The sequence below is a fragment of the Hemiscyllium ocellatum genome, chromosome 23 (assembly GCF_020745735.1).
Source record: "Hemiscyllium ocellatum isolate sHemOce1 chromosome 23, sHemOce1.pat.X.cur, whole genome shotgun sequence".
Taxonomy (NCBI): domain Eukaryota; kingdom Metazoa; phylum Chordata; class Chondrichthyes; order Orectolobiformes; family Hemiscylliidae; genus Hemiscyllium; species Hemiscyllium ocellatum.
In genome coordinates, this window is record NC_083423.1 from 30,759,330 (window position 1) to 30,770,751 (window position 11,422).

At 38.4% G+C, this 11,422-nt stretch overlaps 1 protein-coding gene across 1 annotated transcript in view; it reads right to left on the bottom strand.

Moving 5' to 3' along the window:
• panx2 (pannexin 2) overlaps positions 1–10,375 on the bottom strand; it is a 45,786-nt gene extending 35,411 nt beyond the window's left edge. Inside the window, exon 1 of the mRNA XM_060843171.1 lies at positions 10,150–10,375. Coding sequence (XP_060699154.1) covers positions 10,150–10,375 — 226 coding nt within the window. The remainder of the gene's footprint in view (positions 1–10,149) is intronic.
• Positions 10,376–11,422: the final 1,047 nt, after the last annotated feature.

The following is an 11,422-nucleotide window of genomic DNA, read 5'->3' on the forward strand; positions in this document are numbered from 1 at the left end:
GTTTGCAACTCCTCCTCCTCCCACTGCCTCCACTGCACTTGCCTGGACACTAATTCAGTCAGATACTATGGAACATCCTGCAACACTTTGACTATTGATTAAGTCCAAAAGAACGTCTAATATTTTATAAAAACTGTTAAACTGAATAGAGAGATTCACAGAATTTCCTTTGTGGAGAGAGTTGGAATGGTGATTTATTTTCTATTCCCAGGGAATAGTTAAAGGAAGGGATAAGCTATCACAAAAGAGCAAAGCAATGAGTTTAGTTCAAATTGAATTCGCAAAATGATGGCAACGGAACTCCTCTTCTCTTATATCTACTGTTCTATCATTTTTTGTAAAAAGAAATAAATACAGATAATATGATTCTTACTTCTTTAAACTTTGGATATGTACTTTTACAGAGATAGATTCCCAAACCAATTTTACTGAGTTTTTGAAATAAATCAGAGCATATGACAACATAGAAGATCCATGTTGTTCATGGAATCATTCTGCCCATCATTGTTCCATCTTATCACAAAATAATTTAATTCCTTACCAATAATAACATTAATTTACATTTTATGAGTCATATCACTAAGTATTCTGAGCTTTCTCAACACCATTTCTTCTCCATGAAGAATTTATTATGTCAATAACAGCAATTTCACTGGCAATATATTGTTATTGTCTATTACATTTAAAGTCCAACAGATCATTAGTCAGCATTCAGCCTTTTATTTGCATTTGTATCCTTGCTTTGAAGAAGTTTATTTTCCTTGGTTCTCAGCTGTTGTTGGGATGTGAATTTCTGACAAATGAAGACAAAGGAATATACAAAATGTCTGATATAAATGCAAAGAATACTACACTTCCTGCAGACTGTGAAAGATAAAAAGAACAGTGAAGCAACACAAGGGAAGCAGTAAGAGTTACGAGAGCGGAATATGGGCAATAATTTATGAAGGTTATAAATGGACAAAACTAAATGTTTTAAGCAAGGAAAGTGGGTTGCTTGGAATAATGTGCATGCTTTAAGGTCAGGCAGAGGTGACAATGTAACAAAAAGGTCAGGAGATAGTAGACATGCCAATTATTTGCTTTATATTGGCCGTCTGTGCAAAGAATGAGATATAATGTAGGAGGAATATGAGAGTAAAAACAAATCGAGGGATAGAAATTTGCTAGATTTCAATGTTTAAAATTGTTAAGAAGGAAAATAATAAAATGAAAAGCTAGATAAATCTCCGAGACCTGTTAGTTTTCAGCCCAGGGTGCTAAACGAGGGAGCTGAGGAAAATTACATGTAATAATCATGATGTCCCAAAATTCTCTCAATTCAGGAACTGTCCTCTTGGAGTATAAGTTTGTCAGTTATTGCATTATTTAAGTGTTAAAAAGATAAACAGAGAAATTATAGATCTATTAGCTCAATGTAGGGAAGTTACTAGAATCTGCTATTATGAACAGTGTGAGTAGGCATTTAAGAAAATATGAATTGATCAGAGAAGTCAAAATAGATTCATAATGGGCTATCATCTTTAATGTATAAAGAATCTTCGAGGACATACATAACACAGTCGATAGTGCGCATCCAAACATCTTCAATGGAAGGATTTCCAAATCTCTCTTCCATCGAGTTCTATTTAAGAGATACTAACAAGAAAAGCACATAAATTTGGTGGCAACCCACAGGAATGGGTTAAGAAATTGATTATGAGAAAAGAAACAATAAAGAGGGATATTGCATATCATCCCAATTTACAAAATATGACATGCAGTGTCTCCTAGAAATCAGTACTGCCTCTTAAGCTAATCATGGTATTTATAAATGATCTAGATGAGGGAATAGAGAATCACATATGTAAGTCTGCTCATGACATCGGGTTACCTGGTACAATAAATAAGATAGGTGGAAACAGAAGGTTACACACTGACATTGATAAATTACACAAATAGACAAAACCGAAGTGGATGTGTAAAGTCATCCACTGTCTTAATGGTCTCAATTCATGGTGGAACCAAAACCAAAAATCAGTGACAGGGCAACCAGAGAAAACGTCTGGCACTTCTCACACAAAAGGGTCATTGAAACCATGAAATAACTGCACAGTGGCCAATATCCCATCACCATGTCACTCTTTATTTGCATGTATACAGTGCATGGGCTCTTAGCAGCCAGTCCCTAGGATGAGGAGGCTCTCTGAATCACCTGGCTATATCTCTCAGCCAGCACTCCCTAATTGGCCAAAGTTAACAACCTCAATCCAGAACAGTCAATGAGATCCATATGACCCTCATTACAATCACCACAAATCAGAATCTCTCTTCTCCAAAAATCTTAGATTGACTGAAAGTTTCAAACCTGAGACTAATAGATTTTTGTCAGACATGACTATTTGAGAGTATGAAATCTATGTGGGTGGATTAAAATTCAGACTCTTTATCATATTGCACTTTCAAATGTTTCACTAGATTCAACTGAGCAGTTGTAAAGTAGAAACAGCACCCGATGTGCTTTGTATGTATTCATAAATCATTTCGATTTTTTAAGATTCTCAATGCAGAACTACTATTTTAAAACAAGAATCAATAATTTCCTGAGCTATTAGAAACATTTTATAAAAACTACTGAGTAATATACCATACTGGTGATACATTCCAGTCAGACAAAAAGTGAAATAAGTGGGTCCCAAATATTACTGTTTGAAAAATAATCCAGGATATTCAAAATTCTGATTGGCAAGACTGCTGCATTAGGAATGAAGCCTTTGCATACAGCCTTATGCAATTTTCACTAATAGCCAAAAAAATACATCAAACGTATGTGACATTTTCCTAGATGATGACTGCTGGCACCTTGTGGCTCTTGCCATCTCCACCAATGTGCAGTACTGGGTAAGGTTTGTTTGAAGTAGAGCATAATCACTAGGAGCTTAGGGAGCTGGTACAGATATATCTGTTCCCCCCATAAGCTCAATTTTGTTTCATAAGAAGTTTGACTTATGACTAAGGCCTCCCAAGCAGAGAAAGCTTGTCTCCAGCCACAGACTGTGTGACATCAGAACAATGCATGAAGTGAATGCAACATGAACATTCACCCCTTCAATCCATTACTTTATACAACACAATACAACAATTTGCATTTATAAAGCATTTACAATGTAAATCACCTAAGTGCTTTGTAAGAAAGTAATCATTCCAAACCTAAATCAAAGAAACAGATATTAGATTAAGTGACAAATAGTCTTGCCAAAGCCATCTTTTAAGGACGGTCTTAAAAAACAAAGGTGGTGAGACACAAAGGTTTATGGAGGGAATTCCAGAGGTTAGGGCCTAGGTTCTAAATGCACAATTATCAGAGGTGTAGGGAAGAAAGGATAAAGGACAAGTCACTGGAGAAATATAGATGTTGAGACAATTGTGGGGCTATTAGAAGTCACCAAGGCAGAAAGGGACAGGGCCAAGAAAAATTAGGATAAGAAATTTAAAAGGAAGGCATTCATGAAGGGGTGGCCAAGTCAGTGAGTACAGATCTGCTACCATCCACCAAAAGTAGCTGAGCAAATAATTGTAAGAAGCATTGTACTCAGTAGCTGGCTGCAGTGCCACATGATCTGAGCTGCTATGGTAAGATTCCTACTCATAACTTAGTTTCCCTTAATTGTTCATCACTGGTAATCCTAGGACTGACAAGCTTCCATCACCCTACTTCTCATCACTCTCCTTAAAGCAGCACACTACTGAACCTCCTTCAGTTGCTAAAAAGTTGCTGCTGCCTCCACAATTCCTCCCCTTATCCCTAGTGGTTGTCTATCTGTGGCCACCAGACAGCTATCTCATGGGAACACTTGAAAAGGCTAATAAGCTTGGCAGGTAGGAAAGAGGTGTTTGCGTATGGTTAAGTTTAGTTTTCAAATGTTCCTGTAAAGAATTATGGAATAAACCATTATAGATCAGATGGTATTGTCCAGTAGTTAATTTGCATTGGTTTTGGTGTTCCTGATGAGAGTTTGGATCAGCTAGAAAGAGCTTGATAGTTGCAAGTATTTCAGGTTAATTAAATGAAAATGTTCATTGGTGATTTGCATGTGTAGGGCTATGCAAGCTGTCATCATTTCTGGTCCTTACTCCTCCTGTTGATTCTCTGTATAGTTTTTGATTTTCTGAGGCAGCTCCTTGTTTTCTTTCCTTAGTCAGGCAAAGTTGTGAAGGAACTTAGTGAAGAATGGCAACTCTGGAGGCCTGTTGGAACTCTACTGACTAAATCGATGTGTTCTGGAATTCCTGAAGAAGGGTTTATGCCCAAAACGTCAATTCTCCTGCTCCTTGGATGCTGCCTGAACTGCTGTGCTTTTCCAGCAACACATTTTTCAGCTCTGATCTCCGGCATCTGCAGTCCTCACTTTCTCATCTGACTAAATAGATGTGTCTAGAGAATGCCATGGTTTGTCTTGAATCATCTTGAGATGTAGCTTTGATTGTTGAATATTTAGCATTTTTGCCATGAGGCAAACTATTAAGGGATATTCCTTTACTCTCCAGCATCTGCAGACCTCATTTTTTACTTTACATCAATTAGCCAACCTGACACTCAATGAAAGAGCTGAAAGAAAAAGGAATTTGAGGGTTGGCACAGCATAAAGATGAATCTGGCACTTCCACAACACAATTTGGGGAAAGGGTTCTTCATGAATCAAGTGGTCCTTGCTTGAACATTTAATAGGGTGAGCATTATTTACAGGAAACCACTCAGGGTAATTAAATATTGCAGTCCAATGAACTTCTGCTTCTTGTGCAAAGTTGTAATTCAACATTCACCTCTGCACTGTCTGCCTCAGTTACTCTGCAGAGAGCAACATAACTCTTGATGTTTTGCAATCCAAAGGCCCATTTAAACTCACTACCAATAAGCTGTCTTAACTACTTTGATGTGTAATATAAAATATCTCTATTTACATTTTATTTATGTACTTATTAAAAGGCGCTGTATACATTTATCATCATTTTACATACAAATGCAATCTGAAATTAAATAAAATGAAGAGAATTACATAGCTCTTTTCAAATCATTTATAGATCACTCTCCATTCAATAAATTAGGCAATGACAAAATGATTAAAATATCTTTATTGATGTTCATAGAATCCCTAACAGCGTGGAAGGACGTCATTGAGCCCATTCTTTTCCAACCTTCCGAAGAACATCCCACCCACACTCACTTTCCCTATCCTATCCCCATAACACCGAATTTCCCATGGCTAATCCATATATATCTATGGACTGTGGGAGGCAACCTAAGCACTCAGAGAAAACTCAGGCAGACATGGGTAAATATGCAAACTCCATACAGACAGTTGCCTAAGGGTGGTATCAAACCCAGGTGGCACCGTGCCACCCAAATGTTAATGACAACAAAAACATAGTTGTACCTAATGGAAACTGAGTACCCAAGTGTTTCTGACCCTTGTGAATAACAGTTTGTGGAAAAGCTTGCCTATCTGGGACGGTGGAGGAGTAAATAGCAATTGATGTCTTTACTTCTGGGCTGGAATGCTTTCAAACATCTACATGGAGAACTCAAAGACTTGTACCAGAACTTGCAAAAATCACATGTTTGGCCTTGGCCTCAAAGTAATCTACTAATATATGACACCACTTTGTGATTGACATCCCAAGCTTTGCTACATAATGGACTAAAATGCCTCTTCCACAATACCTGCTGTGAAATCCAGCAGTTTGAATACATTAGGCATAATCAATCCATGTGTCACTGAGGATTTTATTCCAGCCATTATGTTAATGAACATGAATCAATTTTATTTCAGCAGCATGGAATTCAATATAGTACTCCTGGTCTGAAATTAACGTAATCTTGTGCCATGGATATTGTTAGATTCTCTATGTCAGTTACATGCTCATGTAAAAGTACTGCAGCTGGTATCACAGTTTCTGTATTGGTGCTTGTAGGTGCTTCTGAAGGTATTTTTTTTTGCACTGTAGGGTCTGGTGGAAAGGCAGATACTGCGTCATTCCGGTTGATCCATCTGATCTGTGGAGGCAATAAAGGTAGCACAAGTATCTCACAATTAGACATAAAATCTATGATTAACAGTAGAATACTATTGCATCAAACAAAATCTAAGAAATCCGTTTGTTTAAACATCACAACAGACCAATTAATATTTGCATCTTACAGAGATGTATACTTTGGGAAGACACTTACCAACTCAGCTAATGTGTTCGTGCCTCAAATTCTCCAATCCATTTCAACGTGACCAAGCTGAGTAACTCACCCTCCCCTCAGCTGGTACGAGTTCTTTGTTTGGCTCAGGACCTCTTCTCGTTGGTTGTTGAATGAATATTATCTTCTGCCTTTGTTTGCTCAAATCATTAACCATTCCAGATGACATACTATTTCCCTTTGCTATCAACAACTGTTTTCACCTACTTAGAAATTTCTTTTTGAAGCTTCAAACTAAATTGTTAGATTCAGTGTTGTTCCACAGTAATTAACCTTCAAGGCCATAGCATAGGATCTTTGACCATGAATCTTCCATTTATCCCTCCAATGCTTTGATTGGATACAGTTGCTAATCTCCAAGCAGTTATATTATCTACACACCAAAGAGTACTTTGGGGTCAGCAACTTAGTTTTCAAAGCATTCAGGCATATAACAATAGTCATTGTTCACATTCTAGAATAGCAATAACAATTTACTGCTGACACTAAGCTGCATTAGGCTGAATCATACAGCTATTATGTGTTACTGAATAAAATCAAATCTTGATCAAAATATTACTTCTGCATGCAAGTTAACTAGTAAAATTCTGAATATATAACACTTTAATATATGATACATAATAATTGATTCAATACATCATTTAATTGTGTGAGAATTTAAATTTTTTCACCAATGCAATCTTTGCTTTTCCACCATTTTACAAATCCTTCTTAAGTTTTGAACATGTACACAAGATAAATCATTTGTTTTGATTTATTTTCATCTGTTTTCAAACTTAACAGTTTGGTCTTCAATCTGATTGATTCTACATTAATCAGAATTATCACCTTGACAATAGGTAACAATGTTTAATTTAACAAGACTATCGATTCCCTCACAAGTGTGCAAATTAACAACTGATGATCACACAGTTGGTGATCCTAATATATCTCTAACAACAAGAACTGGGAAATACAGGCAAGCTGGTTCTCTTTCTCAAGATTCAGACAAAAATCCACGAGTTATTGAAGAAACACCACTGGTCATGACTGAAAAAAACTAGGAGCACGAGAACATCCCCTGCACAAACAAAATGAACAAACCTAATAATACATCAGGAATGGTAAGGTAGTTCCAGATGGATGTGGAGGCTTTGGAAGGGTACAGAAAAGGTTTACCAAGATGTTGCCTGGTTTGGACGGTATTAGCTATAAGGAGGTATTAGACAAACTTGGTTTGTTTTCACTTGAACGTCAAAGGATGAGGGGTGACCTGACAGACGTTTACAAGATTATGACAGACATGGATAGAATAGATAGTTGGAGTCTTTTTCCCAAGGTAAAAATGTCAATTACTAGGGAACGTAGGCTTAAGGTAAAAGGGGACAAATTTAAAGGAGATGTGAGAGGCAATTGTTTTACACAAAGCGTGGTAAGCACCTGGAATGTGCTACCAGAGGAGCTGTTAGAAGCAGATGCAAAGAACATTTAGGAGGTATCTTGACAGACACATGAATAGGCAGAGAATGAAGGGATTACAGACTGCGAAGAGGCAAGAAGTTTTTTAGGAAAGGAAGGCATTTTTTTTATCAGCACAGTCTTGGTGGGCCAAAGGGCCTGTTGCTGTACTGTGCTGTTCTTTGTTTTTTGTTCATATGTAATCCATTGCTGCTTTCAACTCTGTGCTAACTTTACCTGAAGATCATTGTGCGTCAATCTAAACAGAACAAGTGACAAAAATGAAGTCTGTACATTTGCTAAGATGTGGGTTATCACTAAAAATGACCATGAAAGGACATAAGGACAGGAGAACATAAAAAATATGAGCAAGAGTAGACAGTTCAGCCTTCCTGCAGCAGCCCAACCTGATCTACCATTTGATACAATCATGGTTGACCTCATCTTGGCTTCAACTGCACTTGCCTTCTCACTCTCCAGAACCCTCCATTAATGATTAAAAATATGTCTATCTCCTTCTTAAATTACTCAAGTTCCAAGCATCCAGTACACTCTGGGATAGTGAATTCCATAGATTCATGGCTCTTTGAGAGAAGCAATTTCTCCCCATTTCTGTTTTAAATCTGCTATCCCTTATCTTAGAACTATGCCCTCTTGTACTGGGCCATCCCTTTAGCAATAAATGCCAAAATTCCATTTGCCTTCCTATTACCTGCTGTATTTGCATACAGCAATTTTCAGCAATTCACACATGAGGGCATCCAGATCCCTCTGTACTGTAGCACTTTGAAGTTTCTCTCCATTTAGATAATAAGTTGCCTTTCTATTCCTCTTATCAAAATGGATAACCTCACACTTAACCACATTCCACCGCACCTGCCAAATTTTGGCACATTCCCCACCCTACCCATATCCATTCTTAAATTTCTTACTTCTTAATTGCAACTTACTTTCCCACTTATTTTATTGTCATCTGAAAAAAATTGCACTTGTACTTTATATCCCCAATCCATGTCATTGCTGTAGAATGTAACTAGTTGGGGTCCAAGGATCAAAACCCTGTGGCACTAGTTATGTCTTACTCACATGAAAATGACCAATTTATTCCAAATCTGCTTACTGTTGATTAGCCAACAGAAGCTGCTGGATTATTCTTAAAAAAATGCTTCAGTAATGCTCTGCTTGGACAGAACTCTGCCACACTTGTTGAGTTGTTACAGTTCCACATTATGTGTTTAATGCTTCCTGCTCTCAGGGCAACATATTCTTTCACCCAGATTACCCATGTCCCAGAAATATCTAAAATACCTGCACAAATATACACATTAGAGTGGTCCATCCTGTAAACTACAGACTAAAAAAATACACAGAACACAGGTTGCTAAAAGCAGTGTGCAATCATTCTCTTCACTTTTAAATGTGTATTGCTTGACTATTAATAGTTAAATGGTAGACAACATTGCCTTTTCAAAATCTGACTTCATAACGTCAAGGGCTCAAAAGCAAGAATGGAATAAATGAAACAAAAGTGAAATGAATGCATTATTTTAGGATTTTACTGTCTTTTGGAAAGATTGGTTTGAGCAGAGAAATGTAAAGATTTGTATTGAGGGGTAGGTTTTAATTACTTAACAAAAAGCAGAAAAGATTTCCAAGGAGTACTTCAGACTAGTTAACGTTTAGTGGCAACTGAATGGTGCAGACTATTTGTAGCAGGTCCAATTGATGACAATGTTTTTGAATGTGGACTACAAATTTTAATTAAAAGCCTTAGTTTAAAAATCTTAATAAAATGTCTTGCAAGTTTTTAATCCATCAGTTCTTTAAGGGAGACAAACATGATTGCTTATTCTCCACTCATCCACAACTAAATTTATTTGTGTTGCTTTAAATGGTCGAATCACACCATAAACTTCATGCCAATTGCATGGAGATGCGTCACTTACACAAATCTTTTCAGAAGGAAGATATGCCAGGGTCTTTCACAGATATAAAAAGATTTGACAAATGCTTCTCATGAGGCAGAGCTATTACCGTATGGGTTTAAAATCACACAAATGAGATCTAAGGCATTGTTTACGAGCTGTTTTGATGGGCCGTGCCTTTCAGTTATAAACACACTTGAATCATACCCTACATCCTCTGAAGCAGTTAGTTTGGGAGGGCGGGTTTAACGCGTAGAATGCAGCAGTCTACGTATCATGCTACTCCTTAAAGTGGCACCACTGCCACACACTGTTCATTTTGAAGGTCAGATGTCAACAATAAAGAGTCCCAGTGAAAGTTCTAATTAACAGGGAGATGGAGCTAAGAAGGGCACAGGATGAGAGTGAAGCGTGAATGTGACTGCGGTTGGTTCGCTGGGATCTTCCGTTCGGCAACATAAGGGAAATATACATTAGCAATGGCTGAGAATGCCGAGCTGGTACACCAGTTTTAACATGATTGCCAATGGTGTTGGGTTGTACACTTCTCGATCTTCTTACCTGCAAAATTTTTAGTAAATACCAATGTGACTAAGAGGATGGGGATAATGACAGTCCCGATGGACACTACTCTGTCGAAGGGGAGTTCTAGCTTTAGTTGAACCATGAAGGCTGCAAAGGGCGAACCTTTCTCATCTTGTTGGCCAGGAAGGATCAGCTCCTTGAGCTTTTCTCCAGCTAACAGCGCAGTAGCCATGTCTGGTTGGTGATCTATGATGTTGTGCATTCGTCACCGAGTGCAGATCTGATCCGTGGAACCGGCTTGCGCTGGATCCTCCGTTGCCGGAAAGCGACTGATTTTCCGAAAGATCGCTTTCTGTTAACATATTAACAACAACAACAACAACAAGCATCATGTTTAGATATGCGGATCGTGACACACGCCAAACATCAGGGAGGAAAAAAATATTAGCACTTCGATCATCCGCCAGTTAGCGAAAAAAACTACATCATTGCACCAAGACACATCCCAGGTCGCTCAGTTGTAGTAGAACACTGTCTTTCATTCCCTCTGACTAAAATTGACTTCATTAGTCAATCTTCATTGATTAAAATCATCCTGAAGCATTAGTTTACTGACTACATATAAAAGTGTGGAAAATAAAGAGAAAATCTAACTACCTTCTCATATCAACATATTATCCAAAATAAAGCGAAACTGTTCTACGTGTCATACATTCAACTTTTTGAAAAAAAAACATGGGCTCACCGAGTCGGTTAAGATCAGAAGTGTTAAAATGAGCTGTTTCTCAAATCCTCATTCTTTGATGAGCAGTAACGAGCCTTCACTGTTGCGAATTCACACTGAGAAAACGACGATTGGAGTTTACCATTTGCCCTCATCGTTCAGAAATGCACGGTGGGGTTTTTTTTTGCCTCCCGCGGTGTAATCGCTTCTGTTCTATCTGACAACTTTCAGCCAGCCGATCAGAAAGAGCAGGGAGAACACTTCCAGGCGGCGTCCGATGTTCGGGAGGAGCGGCAGCCGCAGCTAAGGCAAACCTGCGGCAGAACACAACTGGTTTCAGCACCATAGCCAGCTCCTAGCGCAGCTGCCGTGCTCCATTCATGGCTGTGTGACTGGCGAGGGGAAACACGTGAAACTGCAGCGGAGATGCCATTCCACAGCTGGGTGGGCAGCTGTCCAAGAGGGCTCCGTCCAATTCCGGCTTCACATCAGACCGCCCATCAGCTGCTTCTTAAACCCCACCGTGTGCTGCACACTCAACAACAAATCACTGAGATCCACTCCCACGATTCAAGCTGCGATCGG